Raw genomic sequence first — 21,364 nt, forward strand, 5'->3', positions numbered from 1 at the left:
TATATCAGTACCTTACAAATTTGTAATGGTTAACTAGAAGCCACGGTACGAATTTATGAACTACTGTTCAGTACAACCAGCGGCTCTCTTTTATATTGTAGCGATAATAATTATAAATGCCAGTAGTTCACTTGATGTAATTAAATGTTTTTCTTACACACCCATTTCGCATGAACTATTGCGAATGGAATATATTTGCATTCGTTATGTTCTCATGTGCCGAATTAATATTTCATTCCATCGTGCTGCACGTTTCTTAATACAATATGAATAAATAATTAATGCTTAAATAATTCAAATAGGAAAGACGTATTTATTTGCATTTGGTTTTCTCTTTTCCTCCGGTGAATATTTTTCTCTACTACCATAATGCTTGTGCATATTATATAAAAGGTAATATTATATTTACATGTATAATGAGTGTATTTACGTGTATATACGTAAGTGTATGTAGAGTTATTACGCACATAAGAGGACATTCACATAGATTTTATAATAATTTCTGAATTAACATATAACAAGAAAATCAATTCTCACCTTTAACGGGGTACGATTTTTTCCAATGCGCAGTTATTTATACTACGTGTGCCACGTGTGCCATGTGTGCTTTTTTGCGCGATAATTTTCTTTCCCATCTCTCTATAACGAGGCCGTTTCAAATATTAATTGCGACTTGAAGCACAACTGATACGTATGTATCTGAAGTTTGATTGCTCCGAGTAAAACTCTTATAGCGGAATTTTGGGAATAACAATCGATTTTGATATATTTTTTGAAGCCTGGGCTGTATGTATAGCTGATTGTATGAATATTTACTTATCTTTTTGCGTCTTCATTTTCCGAAGCCACATGAATTCCAGCGAATTTAGCTTAGCTATACGGATATATTATGCATAATTAGTGTCGGCAATGATCAGTGTGGTGGGGGTGGGGTATTCTTTCAAATACGCATCACTGGGTACATATCGAGATTCCTCTTTTACAACAGCTATCAAATCTCCGTATGTTCAGATGACACAAGTACATGTTTAAATGTTCGTACGATTAACTATATATACAACTATTTTATACCCTCCTCCTTCCGAGAAGAGGTTTTATATGGAGGTTCTACCGCATATCTGTCGCCTGATTGCAATATTCAATACAGTCGGTTGCCATATCATTTATTTAGGTTGATAACTACTGAACACTTCTTACCAGTCTCAATCGTTTCTAGCTTCGCATTTCTCATATAATTGTTGATTTGTTCAGAAATAGAAATGTATTCAAAGTGATGCGGAAGTGACATATGTCATAAATTACAAATTACAAAAATTATTATTAATAATTACCATAGATAGGTCGTTTGAAGATTTAAGTAAAACGGATAGAGCAAACATATTAGCAATTGCATGAAGCTGCAATTGTAATTAGAAATATGTGACACAATTATATGCATTATACATAAACGAATAACCCTCATTACTGAAACATACGCAACATCAAGCTATCAAAATGTCACTCCTTTGAATATATTTCCGTTGTTAATATGTGAGTATAGACCTATAAATTCGTAATTAATAATTAGAAGCGATGGGACGAATTCACAAACTCAAACTGCTAGTTCGCTGCAACCAGCAAGATACTTTTATGTCCATACTCAAGCAATCGTAATATATATCATTATATATTTAATCTCGATATAATATTTTTTTTAGATTATATATTTTTCACACATCCTCCTTGTACGAATTTATTACCAGAATGTATTTACCATACTAAATTTGTTTTTCAGATTAGTTTTACATTATTTTTTCATAAACGCAGCACGTGTCTCTTGAAAATTGTGCAAATATTTTAAATGGCAATCATGAAAACCAGCAAACATATAACTATTATATTACATAAGAATAACGTGTTCTATATTAAATGTTATATTTTACTTGTGTTAATGTTATATATCTTATTTCATATTTATAATACAACTTTTACGTTTTTTTATTATTTGTTTGTTATAATAAAACAACATAATATGAATATAACATATTATATAACCCGCAGAACACAGAAGCTTGCTGTAACATTACAACAACGTTAACATTAGTTTTTGTGCTGTATATGAAATGTTATATCTAAGTTACTTTGATGTTCCATAATTTATTATATAACATTTTTACATACAATATACAATTTTTATATTATACGCGCCATTTGCGTGTATAATTTAGATTATGATTTCTTTCTGCTTACGGCATGGTGCGACATATTAATGGCCACAATAAAGTAATGAAAACGACATATCGGAAACATTCCTACATGAAGTATGTTTGGTAATTAACTACAGTAATTAATTACGTTAAAAAGTATATAAATAGGACACAACCTGTTTTTTCTTCGCCGATGCGGCAAAGTATTTAATAAAGTTTCCGTGCGTTGCGGTCCACTTGGCTCATCTCATCTTGTGAGATATTACAACGCGATACGATATACGCATGCGACAACACATCGCAATGCAATATTTTCTTAACATAAATTGATTCCTTTTCACCGTTATGTTTAGCGTGATTGAACATGCAGCAGCAGCCGTCCCGAGTCTCCCTGAGCAGGAAGATATTGTCGCACGCTTGATCCTCACCCTCTTATGAGCATCTTCGTAACATCTGCATTTCGGTAAGAGCTGTTGCGTGAAAAGTGGAAGACCTCTTTGTAGAATATATTGGAAACACTTACAACAATATATTCTGATAATGAACTTAAATTGGAGCAATTTACTCGTCTCATGAACCTAATCATATCGTACCTATGTGTAATTGTTTGCTATTATCGCGCGCAATTTCTGAGAATAACTGACCTTACTTCGTATGACGTGAGATACATAATATGGTTTTTACTAAATTGCGCTCGTAAAGCTCTTATTTAATTCAAATCGAATGTTATCTTGCAGAGAGGATATTATGTTTTTTAGTTGCGATAAATATAAAACAGGTGCGGTGGAAATAAAGAAAAATTAAATGTCGGATATTCTTGTTAACGAAACTGCATACTCCATACATTTACATAACCGACCTTCGCCTTACTGTTATTAATCAATTTCTCATTAAAAATCTTACTTATTTCTTACATGTATCAGGTATTAGTTAGCCTTCGGACTATTTTTAATGACACTGAAGGTTAGATATGAACAGAAAGAACATTAGATATGTTAGAAATATGCTGTGAAATTTTGGTTATCTATTTAAGGTTAAATCATATATGTGTGATGAACATCCACATATTCTACATAATTCTACGTAAGTGTTCTCAAGTCGAGTCGGTTTCAAGTTATATCGGTCGCGCTCTTACTAGATTAATTGTCTTAGAGGAAACGGCTGCAAAAATGATGATATTAATCGGTTAAAAACTACAGATAACAAACTACAAAATGCATTTTAAACTATCCCGATAGCGTAAATTTTGCTGAAGCTACAATTAAATTCTATCTATCCCCAGGATATAATAATAATAACAATATATATTTGATCGCCTTTGAGTAATACTATTTTTAAACGTGAGATCGTCCGCTAAGTCGTGCCACGATTCTTCGATAATGAAAATGGCGGCTCGTAGCAGAAACTGAAGTAATTTGCAAAGATAACGGATCAGAGAATCTGGACCTTTCATTTAAGCCCTTTACTTGCTCTCTAAAATAATGGGTTTATAAAATCGGGACACCCTTTGTTTATATGTAATTATTAACTCTGTTAATTCTGTAATTGTTAACGACACTGTTGTTACGCTGTCGTTGCGCAGTTTATTTACCACATATCACACAAACTTATTTATACAGTCGAAACGGCACGGTTAAACCTTCAGCATTCGTATTAGGAATTGCTGCGTTATCAATACGACGCGACTCGATTGACATGCTGATACGTTCATAGAGGGCCGCCTCAGTCATCATCGGCGAAATTTTATCGACGACGCTGGTAGATTCCTGCAATACCATCGCAGTCGAGATCCCCTTTCGTCTCGAGGGCTGTCGAAATTACATTCCATATATCCAGAGTTTTTTTCTATATACATATACATATATATGAAAGCTCAAAGTTTTCCGTGTATATGATTCAGCGGGGAAAGGACGTTATTCACGATGAGTGATACACAGCAAAGTCAAAGTACAAGAGTGCTCTTATATATTGCGTACTGCAAAATCCGACTAGCCAGATTCGCGATTCGCGAGTGATTCTCGAATAGAAAACGTCTCATACGTGATCCACGATCGATCCTTACTTCTTAACGGCCTCTTAACGACCAACACCGCGCATAATGAGCCAATTAACAAATTACGCATGATCGCGCAATATTCCGAACTTATATAACGCTTCCTTTTTTCTTATCGGAGGTTTATAATCCTTCCGTGACACACAGAACGAGTTTATCGAAGTTGATTAAAAACAGAGGACGAGAAAATCGCGGAGAAACGTGAGCGAATGTGAGACAGAAGTAAAGAAGAAGACAATAAATCGAATGCCACAGCGGAAAGAAGTTGCGTGTATAATTCTTATCTCTCGAAACTAAAATTAAAGTCGTTACGCAAGCACTTATATTATGCAATGCCATCGGCAAATTGTGGCGGCCAGGGACTGTGTATCCTTCTGCCTCTTTTCAAGCCTTCGAAATGCAAGCGGCTGATGTCACGAGAGGCGCGTTAGCACTTAATGCAAATAAATCTGCCTCGGTCGCGAACCGACGTCAGGCGACGATCGGAAACGCGCAAAACAGCGAATAGATAATGCGATCCGACGTCTGCGATTGACGGACGATTCGCAGTCATGTCTTAGGTTTGCACTCATAGTTAGATCTTTTATTTTTCAAAACCATCTTGAGGTAGTTGATTCGGATCAGCGTCGGATCCTCAGTGGCGATATTATAAGAGGCTCCTACATAAGTTTATTATTTACTGGAAAAAAACATACTTTCCTACTACTGTAACTTGATTTAACTAAGTAATGAATGTTAATTTTGGGCTAATTAAGATGAATATATCTGCAATATTATAGACACGGAAATTATTTATAATTATTTAAAATGTTTATTTTTATTATTAATGCTTTATTTATACATCAATTGAGTTAATAGAGATGTACGCATAATAGAAGGTGGTATTTAAATATATACTTAAATGTATATGTACATGTATCGCGCGGGGAATTGCTGTAAATTTAATTCCCCCCAGGCTATATATTTTCACGACAAAACGGTCAATAACTCCGAAATTTTTGTACAACGTCTATATTAGTCCCTAATATCACACATAGTTTTTTCATTAATGTGGTTTAGAAGAGATTGAAAATAAAAATGAAACCTGAAGGAATAATATAAATAGTTTCGCCTTTAGTTGCCAATATCTCAGCTTCCGAATAGTCTCTCCCCTTCCCAATCGTTTTCTAACCAGACATGCGGACAGCATTTCCATCAATATACGGCTGAAATCGAAAAGGATTTCTAAGAAATTTCTTTCACGGACCAGCTAGCTTAAGTCATCTTCAGATACGTTGTGGTCAATGAAACGACCCGTATACAGCGGCTGAAGAAGACGACCTTAAGACGATTTTAAATGCAAGATCCGCCTGTGAATACCGGCTTTAGTGGCGTTTCAGTCGTGAAAATTGCGCCGTGAAAATCGACCGGACCGTTTCCGCCCTTACTTCTCCTTTTTTCTTTTATTCATCCGTCAGCGGTCCCACAATGGGAGATCCCGCTGGCTCACGAGCAGGCATTCCACGGTGAAGGGTATCATGACACCCTCGCGTTACTCTCGCGAGGAAAGGGTGCGGGCTGGAGAGTGCGCGCCACCCCTGCCCCGGCTCGCTTCGCGAAACTATCGATTTTGCTCGCAAGCTCAGCTTTCCTTGGCCGAGGATGACGCCACGGCCGGCCTATTCATTGGCTGGTGCAGACTTTGAACTTCCGCCATTGGCCAGCCGGGCCGGTATATACGCGGTGCTTCCCCGTAACTTCTTTCAGTTGTGTTGTTACCCACTCACTGTACACTTGGTAAGTAGCCTGCGGATTTTGCACGCCGCATTCGCCCGTTTATCCCGGGATTTTTCACGGTTCTCACGAGCCGATCACGCGTTCGGCCACGTTCTCTTCCCCGCGGTTCCTCGCTCGTTCCTTCTCGAGTTTCTAATTATTCCACGCGCGTGTGAGTAACATGTCGCCATTTGACCGGAGAGGATGGTCGGGGTCGGCTGCGGATGTTTTGCAGCCGGTGTTTTCGTCGATCCGCTACTCGCCGTCTCGGCACTCCTCGTCCGAGGCTGACGCGCAGTGAACGCGCGAGTCGCACACCGGGGGTCTGATAACTCGCAAAAAAAATGCAGTTATCACGACGACCCGACGTCCGTCATCCCCGCCCGCATCCCCGGTGGCCGAGCGAGAAATCGATCGGTCCGCGGACATTTGTGTCGCGTCCGCGTTTATCGCGTTCGATTCCGTGAGACACGATAGCTGGCGACGACACGTAACCCGAGCCAATTTCCGATACAAGAGGTTATATATGCATATATATGGAAATAGACCAGTGGTCGCCGTAATGTTGACTCCCGCGAGCTTCTGTGCCGCGGAAAATTCGCTCGGACATTTCGGTCACGCGCGGCGGGCGGGCGCGCGATCGATTTTACCACGGCGACATTACGCCTCACCGCCAAACAGCTGGCGCGGAAAAACGGATCTTCAACCGAAACGCGACAGTTTCCGTTTGATTTTCGTCGAAGGGCCGCGAACGAGACTCTGAAAGACGCTTCTGCGCGCACTTACTCTGATTACATTGATTTTTATCTTTCTCTCTTTTTTTTTTATTTAGGTCATAGTGATGATTATAAAACAGGCGATCGTAGGTAATTCGGCTGATTAGCGTTAATTACGGAGACATGACGCTCGACCTGTCGAGCACGACGACATGGAAGAGCTTTCCCACGCGAGACCTGCTATCGTTTACCTCGTATACACACGCGTGTTCTTGAGAAAATATTTCACCGTTTTTAGCCCGCGAAACTGTTAGATCGACTAGTGAAAGCCTGCATTCTGCTGAACGTGATCCCGCTTTTAGGTCGGGAAAGGATATTTTTCTGTAATAACGAGCGGTTACAGCGGATTGCGTTCGATTGTCACACCCGAACGGGGATATCGTCGTACTGTTGAATCTTTTCGAGTAGCAGCAAACATGCGCAGTGCTGTACAAATTTGAGACGTACAAACGTACATCGCAGCTACGGATACGAAACACCCGTTTAATATTCACGAGCACTCACATTGTACATTTTGAAACAGCGCGAGTGAAGCACGACTCTCGGACATGTTTTTTTTTTCATATTGAAGCAAGCCTGAATAAAAGAGGAACGTATATAACACGCTGTGACTCACTGGCTAGAAAACAAATGGAGAAGACAGACAATCTTCTGAAAAATACTCGTCATATTTCCTCGCATATGGCAGACCGCGCGTGCGTGAGAGTGAGCGAGAAACGGGCATAAAATAGATAGAACGGGTAGAAAAAAAGAAACGGGTCAAAAGCCGTGCCGTGAGGAAGTCGGCAGCTTCGAGCAATTTCGCGGGGCAATTTCGCGAATCGCAATGCAGCAGCGAGCCACAGCCGGCGAGACGCGCGTGTCAAGGAATATGCGCGGCGAGAGACCGCGCAACCACATCGATTCGCGAAACACCCACGCCGGGAAAAGGGCGAGCTTCTCCGGGAAGAGACGTTTTCGCGTGTCGCCGTAGGTGGCAATTTCGCTTGTCGTGTCCAATTGCATGTGACTCATGTACGTGAGCGGTCGATCGATCCAACGCGTCGTGTTTCCCGCTGGGCAAGGCGAAAGCTCGAACTTGACACGTCGTGACCTGGAAAGGTGTCAGGCCCTTCTCAGACAGCGGGCGAAAATTATCCGGAAAAATCTTTACCGGAGGAAGAACCATCAAGCGTACTGCCGTAACGTATCAACTACGTTTGCAAGGTAGCCGAAATCGATTTGACGATTTTTCACGATGTAACTGTTATACGAAAAAAAAGTCAATAGAGAATAGCCGACATTTGTTATAACGCATTTGTACTTACGAGCATTTCGAAGCGTTTTTAAAGCATTGTGCACGGCAATCAATCGCGATTGTTTGGTCAATTCTACTTAACGACAAATATGTTGTTGGTCAATTCCAATGGAATAATCAGCGGATTAAGTTAATCGGATTGTGAAACTGGAGTGCTGATAATGCGACCTCTTTTTTGAGATTTTTATATCGAAGTAGTTATTCGATAAATCGATTCTTTCTGATAAATATTCACGACTCTCACACAGATACTTAAGATAGATTGTATTTTCTGACAAATAATGTCAGTGTTTACATTAAAAATTCACGGTTGTATTCATTGTTATCCCTGTTAAGAGTTTATTTTATTTAATAAATATATAATTTCGTAACAAAATGCTCTGTTATTTTCAACAAAATTAATATAAAAATTTTATTTTCAACAAAGTTAACACATGTAACATTGATAATTGCGACATCGGGTGAAAGAACGAGGGTGAGAGGAAGGAGAGGCAGAGAAAGAGAGAGAATTATTAAATTATTATTGTTATGATTGTCGCTGAATCGGTTTTAGGTCGCCGTGTAAACGCAGTCACGGGGACGAAAATTCCAGAACGATCCTGATACGATCTCGAGAGAATGAGAGGATGTAACGGGCGTGACGACGATATTCGGTTGAAACAGAGAAATCTCGATGGCCGGGTCTTTATTTAGATTGCAGAACATCACGATACTTCGCCATTTTCCCCTTGTTTCGCGCTTTTCTGTCGACGCAACGGGAATAATCGATACGCGCCTCTCGTCCTTCGCGCCGACGTGCGGTTGCAAGGATACCGCGGCAATTCCGCGTTTCGAAGGTGTGTTGAGTTTTCTAAAAGGAGGGCAGCGCGCGAATGCGATTAGCTTGCGATTAATGCTCTGTGTGTTGCGACAGTGCGGATGAATTTAATATTCCTCGATCTGCGTCACATATAAATTCCGAGATAAAAATGTCTCGAACGAGCAAATTCGCGTGCGATTTACGACACGGGAGGAAAAGAGGCGCGCAAAGGCCGGCCTCGAACCGGTGGGAATCGATGACCCGCGGATATGGAAACGTTTCTCCCGACACTTCTGTGACCTCTATCGATCTCTTCGAGCCGCGTGACTATACAGACGGACTGACAGGCGGTTATTCGGAAAATATTTTGCAGCGAGAGTTGCGAACACGCGTAAAAAACACGACACTGATATGACTAGCCAAAATTTCTAAACGCGAGTTATAATTCAAAAAATGGACTTGGCACCGTGTTGTTATTCGCGAGTCGCACCGCCGCTTTTTGCGTTTGTTACGTTTATACGCGTCTACGCAAATCTTCGGCCAATGCGGGATTGGAATTGACAAGTTTGAGCAAGTTAAAACGTTAATACTTAATAACAATATTTCGCTCACTTCGCGAATAATCGATTAAGCGCGCTCCGATTGATCCGTGAACGGCTGACGCTTCACTTAAAGCACGTTTTTCTTTTTATTGAACAAAAAATCTCTAACTTGATGGACATATAATCGTTTATTATTATCTTTTCAGCAACTAATTCCCAGTTATGCCTTCGTTAAAAATAATGCTAATATATTGAAAAAGTACTACATTCAAGTCAAGATTTGCTGAGTGATATTAGAGTAATTACTTTTCTTAAATTACGTGAATATTTTTTACTCGAGTGTAGCGCACTGAGAGAAAGAAAGGTGTTTGATCCATAATTGCTCCGATATATTCCACAAGCGAATATTTATCTGAATGTAGCACTTTAATTTTTCGTTCATCTTCACACCTTTCTCACTCATACAAATCTAAAACTTCAGGGGAACAGATTGATCCGTTAATTAGAAATATTTGTGAAATCATCGCGATTTCTAAATATAAATCAGCCAGACAGATTGTATAACTAGGTTTAATAAAGAGATAGAGCGTAGCTTACCAATGATTTCTGCGAAGTTTACCTCTTGGAAAAAATACACAGGTCCGAAGTCCGCCCGTGCGCGATATTTCTTTAATTGGTTGAACGTGCAGAGGCTATCGAGCCACGTTGACAGCGCTGTCGTGTAATAACGGTTACTTAAGACCAATAATTGATGCGGTTGATGCTCAATAGACACCGCATCGTTCTTCGCAATAAAACGACCGGGCAAAGTCTAACGTTCGCCGCTTCGTCGCGTTCTTTGAACTCGCGGCGCGCGCTACGCCGCTACACTTATTTAGTCTGCTCATTCATATTTACGACGTAATGTATATGCGCACGCAGACTTCATGGCTCGAATGTAGGCGTACGAATAGGTATTATGTCACTAATGTCGCTGGTCTAATTATTCTTACGGATTTTTATTTCTCGTGTAAACAGATAGACCCGTGAGTTATGCAAACCTGAAGTCAAATATTTACCATAAATTATGCAAATTCTTTGAAATGACGAAATATAAAGGCTGTGCCTGAGATATAGCAGTAGAAGATCGGTGCTTGGCTTTTTGTGGCCCTTATTACCCTTTATATTTCTAAATAATTATGGAATTAGAAAACGATATAAATAGAAGTGACTTGGCGAGTACACTTGCAAATATACACGTATCAACAGGCTGAGCACAGTGACAGGTATATGCCGTGATATAACCGCGTTTCATTAAATACTAGTCGCATTTGCAAAATCACTTTCGCACAGCCAATGGAGAGCCGACAAAAGGAAATGAAGGACACATTTATTCGCCGTATATTAATTAAGGTTAACGAGATAGGCGTCCGGAGAAAAATATTATTGTACTGCGAAGAAAAGCAATTATTCAGTTTAGTTTTCTTCTTTTAAGTAATGGTTACCTTGAATGAAGAATATATTTTTCTTGATAATATTAGTATTAACATATATTCATCGCAGATATTAGAAAAGCTCATTATTCATTTACTCGGAACAAGAATTCGTTCTCCCTTTTTCAAGAATATTATAAACATGAAGGAAAATTTGAGGAAAATTTAGTGAGGAAGGAAAATTAAATCTTAAATTCGATTAATTGAAATGAGTAAACCGAAGTTTTAGTTTAATGTTTTAATTTAATATTCCCGATTGAAGTATATTAAATTTACTAAGATTCAGGATATATTTTGAATAAATTTGTTGCTCATGATGAACTTACGATGTATTTGCGGATATACAGGGTGATTCATTTTAATCTTAATGAACCGTAACTTCGGCAATTCGGTGATCAACGAGCAGCGGTAATCGAATGACGCGTTAATCACTTTGCTATCGCGAATACGCGCGACCTCCTAATCTCTCTTCTCAAATTGGCAGCTCACCAAAGCGGTTCACCCTTTCATCCCACACGCTCGCTCTATTTCGGGCTACCGGCTGTCCGTAGCCGAAAATTCTTTGCGTGTGCAAAAACGAGAATACGGCCGAGGTGGCGGCGGTGTCGCGCGCGCCTGTTTCAATTTGCGTGTTTCAATTCGCATGTTTCAATTCGAACGTGGAAAAGAAAGAAGAAAAGAGAGAGAGAAAAAAGCTGTCAGGCTGATATCAGCGCGATCGCGAGAGGCACGCGCCGCGATAACGACGTATGCGGCGGACGCGATCACGCCGACCGTTGGATTCATGATAGCCAATTAACGGGCTGCGTCATGGCGGTTGATTTCAATAAATCTTATCTAGATATCGGCAGATTATCGGGCGCGATCATAAGCACGCGTATTGCCCGATGACGCGACCTATGACCCGCGCACGCTGTTTTGCGTCCATGCGTTTAATCATCGATACTTTCCTTCTTCAGATTCTTCCCGGTAAAACCCTATACATATTATCTATTTATCCACTTTTATCGGGCTCTATCATACATCTGAAGTAATCCTGGTTTACTTAAACGGATATCCGACGGAATTCTGATAGAACTATAATATGACTCGTATGCCGAAGAATCTTCTAAAAAAAGTTCAACGCAGTAAGAAACATTTTGTATTTCTGTTAAAATTGGTCTTTGTTCAGATTTTTGCGTTAAATTCCTAACATTGGGCGTTAATTTAACATATTCTGTTTCACGTTATTTCAACATTTTGTCTTGCGTGTCGATATTCGGTACACGTGTACGTGTTGAAACAACACATTTCGCACTGCAGTGTCAATCAATCAGTATTTATTTTGACGCTAATTTTTGGACGCAACATTTATGTTGTTTCTCGACACATATAATTCACCTTGTGTCGTATTAAAACGAAAATTCCGCCGAGCCATTTCGGACACGTGAGATGTGTTAAATTTAACGCATCGATTTTTCACCGTGTATCGTCACAGCAATAGGCGATCGCCGTGTCGTGAACGGAATCTACTCTCAAAGAAATCCGTTTGCATTCCTCGCATTCCTCGCATTCCTCGCTTTCATACGTAATATTACGCGCGCACGCGCGCGTCGTTTTTCGAGCGTCGGCCGATGAGAGCGAAGGAAACAAAAAAATAACATCGATTATCGGTGGCTCGATACGCGCTCTATATCAAGTCTGTCACCTTCGGCATCGCTCCGTTGTTATTGCGCAGCTGTATATTTTCGCTACTTATCAGTCGTCCGATTTTGTGCAACGGTTGTCGGGAAGTGCGCGGCGAATCGCGCGCTCGCACGATCGCCGGCCGATCGCTGGATCGTCGACGAGAGTCGGCAGTAGTAGTGGTGTCACGCGATCCGATGGACCTCTATAAAACTGCACGGCATCATCCGCGCCTCGTTCTGTTCGCAGGAGAATAGTATGTATAAAGAAGTCCACCTTCGGGAAATCAAACACGAGTGTTCGCGATCGGGAGGACTACACGCTTACCCCGATCACTTCAGGGAACCTGAGGAGGGCCTCTAAAAAACCATTCGAATTCATGAACATCTGAGGGTTCCCGTCCTCTGGTAGGACTTTGTATATAGTGTACATACATCGCTTGCCTAACAAGTCGATCCTGCCCCGGAGGGAGGGAGAGAGAAAGGAGGATCTATCACGCGGGAGCGAACAATCGATACCGCCGGGGGAAAGAGAAAAAGAGGGGGAAAGAGAGAGAGAGAAAGAGGAAAAATAACCAAAAAAAAGGAAAGAAAAAATTCGTCGAGAGTACTGTAGAGCACTCTGTTTTCTCCACGAGGTCGTCGCACGCGCACCCTTGACAGCACGTATCCATAGTAACTGAGGGGAGAGAAGAGAGAGAGAGAGAGAGAGGGAGTGAGAAATAAGAAAAAGAGATCGAGCGCTGAAAATAGAGCGGAAGTCATGAAGCAAGGAGCGCAGGAGGACTTCTCCCTCGGTTGGAAGCTGCTGACCGCAGGCACCGCCGCCTGCATCGCCGACCTGGCGACCTTTCCGTTGGACACCGCCAAAGTCAGAATGCAAGTGAGTACAACGCGAACGACAATTACGCTCTGTGTACTCGCTCGACCTATATCCCCGATTCTCCTCCATTATTCACTGTTTGTCCGGCGAATCGGATATCTCACGATGCGCGTTACCTTGAAGATCGCGGGGGAGGGTCAAGCCATGCTGCTGGCGTCGGCCGAGGGTTCGGTCCTTGCGATGAGAGCGAGCCAGCCCGGACTGCTGCAGACCATCGGCAACATCGTCCGACTCGAGGGAGCGAGGTACGTGATTTATCGTCCTAATAGTGAATCTAAGAGGCGATGGTAGGTAAAGAAGTAAAGAGCTTAGAACTTCATTCGATCTCGTCGTGGGGGTGTGCGATATCGCGAAACGAATCCGTCGTATCGAGCGCGTCCCCTCCCGGTACGCTTGATCCGCCGGATTCAAATTCCGAGCTCGAGAGTAGTGTGAAAGCTCTCTCTCGCGAGCGAGCTAGCGCGTTTTTGCCTTTTATGCAGTAGTTGCCGATAACTGTCGACCACGTAGCTCGAGTATCGATCTCTCTGGAAAATGATATTGTGGTACTTCGCAATACACGGAACTATGTGCTATTATTAACCAGCCAGCTCTCGTCGAGGCGTGTGTGCCAGCTCGAACTGCGATCCCTTCGTCGCTTTCGCCGATTCGACCGCGACTCGTGACGATAAACGCGGCGAAATTTTCAGAAGAAACGAACGAAGCCAAAAGCTCCCAACGATTCGGGGTAATTCCATGAGAAACGGTGGAAACGCGGAATTTAATCCTCTGATGATCTCGACAAAAAGGGGAAAAGGGGAGGGGGAAGAGGAAACGCGAATGCAGAATGTATTTGAATGCGAAATGTCGTTCGCTCAGTCAGTCTCTTTGTCGATATTCCCCGATTGTTATGTGACACACGTTTACAGCAGATGTTTACTGCTCGCGCGCGCGCTTGTTTAAGCGGTATGACGTAAATCGATTTGTTTTTCAACTACGTCCTCCCGACACGCCGTCGGTCGCAGGAAGAGAGATCGATGGGCACGATTCGCGCGGTCCTCATCGGTCACACGGTTAGCAGCTCGACATCTGGCACACGCGCGGAACGACGACGCTTTTCGCTCTTACCGGGAAGCTCTCCTAGCGCTCTGATTTGCCGGGCGAATTTCATTCTTTTCTTTTTCTTCGGTCTTGCCTCTCGATCGAGTGCCATAGACAAGGACGATGGGAGCTCGCCCACGTGAGGCGATTTATCATGCATGAGACACGATAAGAGAATGCAACCGGCTTCCAAGGATTCGGTTGCGCGCCGCATCTCGGCGAAGGTCGAGCGGATACAGCGAGACGAACGTAACGAACCTTGTCGATGGCACTCCGGTCGATACTAGAAACGTTATTATTATTATTATTATTACTACTATTTAATTTCTCTTTTGCACGTGGGTTGTCTTTCGCCGATACCGTACGTGGGATTAACGTGAATCATTGATTTCTCTCACGCTCTCTTTGTCGTGCAAATTGTTTGTGAAATTCCATCGAGGAAATTCCGCAGCTTCGCGATCCGAGAAGGCACGTGACACTTTGCGTAAATCTTCGTTTCACGCCAGACGCGATAAATCACGAATCTCTGTCGCTCGACTGTAAAATCGGCGGAAGACAACTCGCTTATCCCTCTCACGTTTCCCCTCCGTGTAATATATATATATATGGTTTGCCAACTTCTCACGCAGTTTCTCTCCTGGTTTTTTTTATTTCGTTCGCCTGGCCTAGTGGCGGCTTTACTCTCTTTTTTCCGATCGCCGGGCCCGCTGTCTTCTTCTTCTTCTTCCTTTGATTGAGTTTCCGACCGCGGGGCGATTCTAATCAACGCGGCAAAAATCGCGGCCGGCCCTGACGATATGACGCACGCTCTCTCCCAAATTCATTTCTCGGCTCTCGGGCCGCTTCTCTTTTCTCTCGTGCGCGCCTCCGATCTGAATATCTTCATTTCACTAACAGAATGATGATGATTGACTTTTGCTGTAAAGCGATAGCGACTTTTGCGGTAGCAAAGAGGGGGACGTAGAAGAAAAAAATTTAAAAAAAAGCAAAAACCGGGGAAAATTGTATACGGATAGCGGGATAGAAACGGGTAGAACGGGGGAGAGATATAAAAAGAAAGATATGTTACGCAATATAATTTAAATAAAAGGGGGCGATCTGTATAAAAAAAAATAATAATAATATAAAAAGAAAAGAAAAATACGGTGAGACGGAAAGGGAGAAAAGGAGAGAGAAAGAAAGAGAAAGAGAAAGACAAAGAGAAAGATAGAAAGATAGAAAGGAAGAGAGAAAGAGAGAAAGAGAGAGAGAGAGAGAGAGAGAGAAAGAGAGAGGGAGAAAGGAGAGAGAAATGTGTAACAAAACATATGCCCTGGGGATGCGTCTGAGGGTGAATTGTGAGGGCGGTGAGCTTGAGCGAGGGTGGTTACAGGAGCCTGTACGGAGGTCTGTCCGCGGGACTCCAGAGACAGATGTGTTTCGCCAGCATACGGTTGGGCCTCTACGACAGCGTCAAGTCACTCTACGCCGGAATCATCGACGGTACATCCAACAAACTCCTAACTTTTTGATAATATACCTCTTGCGATACGAGTAGCCGCGCGATACGATGCCGCCTTCTTCACCACACACACACACACACACACACACACACACACACACACACAGATGCGGACGCAAACGCCAATGTTGGGTGATCGTAGAAAGAAATTATTTGAGTGGCTGAAGAAAAATACGTTCAATTTCTGATAATTCTGAAAAATATTGATAAAAACGGGAAATCATAAGTTTGTATGTGGGGGTGTCAATAATGCTTGGTGTATTTTTATCAAAACTGGAAGTATCTCGAGCGCTAAAGTAAGCAGGTTTCGAAGATAACAGATGCTATATTACATAACGCTGATAATTGCTGATACCGCGGCGATTAATGTTACGAAAATGGAGGTCTGACGAGCGATTTGTAAAACTTAGTACGAGGGCGTGTCACGGGGATGCGTCGAGCCACCCGACATTGGCACACACACACACACACACACACACACACGAATACTCATCCACCCACACGAACGGCGGATTATCATATCGGCCGCTCGTTTTGCCACGGCGAAAACTCTCGCAAGCTTCACACGCGCGGGACTGGACCACCCCGGCTGGGATGCTCGAAACCTGTGTCCTTCGTCCTCGTTCTCGTCCTTCGTGGTTTTCGCGGCCGAGAGAGTAATAATGGGAGATAGGAGGAAAGATATGAGCTAACAGTAAGAGAGTGGGTATTATGGGGGAGCGAAAAGATTAGTGTACGGCGAAGAGCTTACCACCTCTGAGGCGGGGACCCGAACGTCTTTTGTAACTCTTACCCGCCGCATTGGACAATCGTGAGACTAATTACATATTAATTATGCATATTTCACTCCACTTTTACGTTCGGCGAAAAGTCGCGATTCGTCATTCGCGCGAAGTGTTTTCGCGTTGCTCTTGTCGCGAGTAAAAGTACTTGCGTTTGAATCGGACACGATGATTCGAGATGTGTGATCCTCCCTTCGCGTGTGACGAATCGCTGGGACTTTTCCTGAATTTTACTCGATCGTACGTATTTCGAAACTCTCGCAATTCAAACGCCACAACACTTCTCTCGCGGTAACTTCTCGGTGCCGTTCGTCTCGCGCGTAACAACTCCCGAAAACGCGCGCGAAAATCTATTCGTGCCCCGATGGAAATATTTTACTGAAAACATGCTGACGAAAATTCGCCGATATGTAGTCGGAAATCTCTCTCTCAATTGACCTTATTTCTCATCACTCACTCAATATTTCAGTAAAAAACTTTCATCGATATTCCAGCAGTTTTCCTTTAAGAAATCACACAGTCAAAATTTTATTATTACTTTTCAACAGTATGCTTTAACTTTCTCTATATGTCACAGTACTACATTGCATTTCACGAGGAGAAATTAATTTTTATATATATTTAATAAATTTGTAATAACTTTCGTCGATCTCATAGTACTTTCAGTAAAATATTTCCATCAGAATAGTATGTGAATTTTTCTTTTCTTTTTTCTCGTACATCACGTCTGTGTGTGCATGCTCCGATATCGTAAGACATTTTAATCGTAGCATACATAGCAATTGTTTATCTCGAATGCAAAAAAATTTCCCAACTCGCTGATGACGATACCGAGCTATCGGTATGATTTGAATCTGCTTTATATATAACTAGAGCATGCACAGACGACGGTCAGATAATTCCTTCGAAAGAAAAAAAAAAACAAACTCAATTTCGTGTGGCGATCTGAAACCTCGAGTGAAACGAAATCTCGATATACGATCTCCGCGCGAAAATCTTCCCACTCGCTTCGCCGATCTCGTCGGATGAGAGAGATAAATTTCGCCGTCGCGATATTCGCGTCTCTCGACAAATTTTGCTCTTTTTCGCGAAGTAACGCCGCAGCGAGAATCGCTCGGGAGAAAGTTAATGCCCGTTAACGCACACTCGCGAATGCTAAAGACAATTTTGCTAGAAAACGACACTGACTGTAATTGGAGAACATCTTTAATGAGCCAATGAAAAAAGTGATCGACGCGTAACCCGCGTCCGTCCGTCCTCCTACTACTACTATTGCCCGCATCTCCTAATTTTTAATATATTTTTCATCCACACCGATCCGCCACGACGGTCCGCCCGGTCTTCACCGTTCGCTTTTATTTCAGCAGGTAATAGTAGGAGCGGCGGCATGAACATCGGCGTGCGCGTCGCCGCGGGGATCACAACGGGCGCTTTGGCGGTGCTCATTGCTCAGCCGACCGACGTCGTCAAGGTCCGCATGCAAGCTGGAAATAATGGGCGACCGTCGATGAGGTATAGCTCCACTCTGCAGGCGTACAAGAATATCGCCCACATGGAGGGCGCACGAGGCCTTTGGAAAGGTGAGGACGCGAGGGATTGTCGTCTCGCGACTCCCTCGAGATCTCGCCAAATCGATGCGATATCGACCGGTGTTTTTTTTTTTTTACGGAATGTTCAAAAATTTACGATAAATATATTTTAATAATGAATTCTTCATAACATTCTAAGGCGAAAGTTCAAGTGCGAAAATTGCGAAAAGAATTTATTATTAAAATATTTATCGTAAACTCTAAGACACTCTGTACATATTTATATATGATACTTTTGTATATTTTCACAAATTTATTTTTCACATATTTTTGTACTTTAATTTTTATATCGCACATTTTTACATAAAAAAAATTATATTCAATACTTTTATATTTGAAAAAAAATGTCTATTCCTTATTTTTATATTCTTATTTTTTATCTTTTATATAAATATTCGATGAAAAGTGTGAAAACTAATCGCGATTGACTGCCTCGTAGGAACCCTGCCGAACGTCTCGCGGAATGCGATCGTGAACGTGGCAGAGATAGTCTGTTATGACATCATCAAGGACCTGATCCTAGCCAGCGGCTATCTCCGCGACGGAGTCCCGTGTCACTTGACCGCCGCGACGGCCGCCGGACTCTGCACCACCCTGGCGGCCAGTCCTGTGGACGTGATAAAGACGCGTTACATGAATAGCGCGCCCGGCGAGTACAAGGGCGCGATAGACTGCGCTGTCAGGACCTTCGTCCAGGAGGGCCCGTTAGCCTTCTACAAGGGTTTCGTGCCGAGTTTCTCGCGCCTGGTTTCTTGGAACATCGTGCTCTGGGTCACCTATGAACAGATCAAGCTGCAGATGAAAAAAATGCACGGCATTGAATGAGGAGGTCCTTGTAAACCAGCTGAGGGGAGAGAGAAAGAGAGAGAGAGAGAGAGAGAGAGAGAAGATCGGCGTTAAACATCGGTGTAATCCATCGTAATCTTATGTTATCTTGTCAAAATTCGCGTTCTGCATAGAAAAATATCGTACGCTTAGGGTAAAACGCGCGAGTTCAATATGTAGACGAATCGAAGGTATTCCGCCAGATGGAAGAGAGAAAGAGAGAGAGAGAGAATATCGTGTGCTCGACGATAAAATACGATCTCGTGGTCGGCGATGACGACGAATATCCTCTGTGTATTACCGTTTCTTCTTCTTATTCTCTTCTTTCCTTTCGCTTCGTGTTGATGTGAGCGTAGTGCGAACACCCGCGCTTATCGTCGACGCTATTGTTCGACGCGACGGTCGACCCTTGCCTCGCTCGTTAATCGACGAAAAATTATTTGCGCTTCGGGAAACACCGGCTGTAGCCAGGCATAGCGAGAAGATAGAACGACGATTCGATTTGTTTCTTTCGATTTTCATTCGAGTGTATACACGAAAAAAAACAGAGAGATAGACGCGTGACACAACGCGCACACACACACACAAAACGTACGCGCGAAGCAACACGCAAAAGAAACAGTAGAGGTTTCTTGACGTACTTATATAGAAACTTTCGGCTTAACGTCGGCTTTCTCTACGCTCATAAAGCACAGTAGGTTCTACTCCTCGCGGCGAGGTGGATTACGCGACATCGACGGCATCGTTAACGCGCGAAACAGACAATAACGTAAACCCAGCTTCATCTCGATGTGTTGGCTTGCGCTCTACGTAGACGGCGATGTGTTCCCTTCCTTCTCCTTTTTCCCCCTTTCCGCGGTCGCGCTTCGACTGTCATCAAATCCGTAGCGCGCAGTTACTCGCATATATATATACACAAAGTAATCTCGATTCGGTCAATTAATATTGTATTGAAACATTGTACACGTACACACACATATACAGGGCACAATTTTCCTCGTAGCTCGATCTCGACGAATTTTTTCGACGCCACCATTGCCATCGAATAATTTTAGATCCGCAGGCGGCTCGCGTTAAAGGTATCTCGATCATCACGTTAGTACGTGTTAGTTAAGTGTAACCCGCTGTTTTGTACGTGATGAAATACAGCCATTGCCAAATCCAATTAGGGCGCGACGAAGTATTGTTCTGAGAGAGAGATATATATATATATATATATACGTATATCCACGCAATATATGTGCGTATTGCCGAATTTCGACGACGATAATTTCTTGATTCCGAAGTGACACGTTCGATTGTATTACACACACGCACACCCACGCGCGGAAGTTCCACGGGACTGACCGTGATGCTTGATTGACGAATTGTTTTTTTCAGAAACTAGATATTTTACTACGGGAATAAGGTCGATTTTGTCTCCCCTTCTGATTTCCGTTAAACAATTTTTTTGTATTATATGTTCATTAGAAAAGTCAAAAGTAATCATTAATATATAATAATATAATAATAATATAATGATTATATTATTATGTATTAATAATTATTTTTCACATTCCTCATGATCATACAATATAAAAAATTGTTTAATGAAAATCGGGAGGGAGCAGAAAAACGGACCTTACCGACCCTTCTCCTTCGCACGAGGAATGAAAAGAGAAGTACATACGCGTTAGAGAAAAAGCAGTATAAGAAATCCCGCAATTCAGTCAGGAAAGATAGCCCGATGGATTCCTCTTTGCGTTTTCTAATTTCCTACCAGCTGCCGATGGTCCACCGATTTTCCAAATTCCGTCACCGATTATCGCGTAGCACGCGTCACTGTGAATACTGCTTTCGAAACGCTTGAACAACACAACGCGGCAACAGCTCTGAACCTTGCGGAATTGCAATTAGCACCTGATAAATACGTCAGTACGGATGCGAGGGTTTTTTCCTTCTTTCTCAACGTAAATCGAAGCTATCACATTCCGCGGAGAGTGAACGATCTCGGGAAGTGTCAAGGGCGAGGTCTCGTGAAAGTCACCGGGAAATCACAACTCGATAACATTTATTTTTTCCTACGCTTGGTACAATTACACGTTACGTATACAAAGTACAGAGAGCGAGGTACAATACGAGAGAGAAAGAGCGGTAACTCCCTTGGTGAATTCTTCTCCT

The 21,364-nt window shown here is 42.4% G+C and overlaps 1 protein-coding gene across 3 annotated transcripts; it reads left to right on the forward strand.

The window, feature by feature from the left end:
- Positions 1-5,934: 5,934 nt before the first annotated feature.
- LOC106747591 (mitochondrial uncoupling protein 2-like) lies at positions 5,935-21,302 on the forward strand. 3 transcript variants are annotated; one of them, XM_014625245.1, is made up of 6 exons: positions 5,935-6,015; positions 12,795-13,427; positions 13,551-13,672; positions 15,880-15,989; positions 18,155-18,370; positions 18,819-21,302. In XM_014625245.1, the coding sequence occupies exons 2-6, from the start codon at positions 13,308-13,310 to the stop codon at positions 19,202-19,204; spliced, it is 954 nt and encodes a 317-aa protein (XP_014480731.1). In that variant the 5' UTR covers positions 5,935-6,015; positions 12,795-13,307; the 3' UTR covers positions 19,205-21,302. The 3 variants fall into 3 exon arrangements, with proteins under 3 accessions (XP_014480731.1, XP_014480733.1, XP_014480732.1); XM_014625247.1 differs by having other exon boundaries at positions 18,158-18,370; XM_014625246.1 differs by lacking the exon at positions 5,935-6,015 and adding an exon at positions 7,776-7,976.
- The last annotated feature ends 62 nt before the right edge of the window (positions 21,303-21,364 follow it).

Source organism: Dinoponera quadriceps, unplaced genomic scaffold, assembly GCF_001313825.1.
Source record: "Dinoponera quadriceps isolate SergipeBrazil2010 unplaced genomic scaffold, ASM131382v1 scaffold1395, whole genome shotgun sequence".
Classification (NCBI taxonomy): Eukaryota; Metazoa; Arthropoda; class Insecta; order Hymenoptera; family Formicidae; genus Dinoponera; species Dinoponera quadriceps.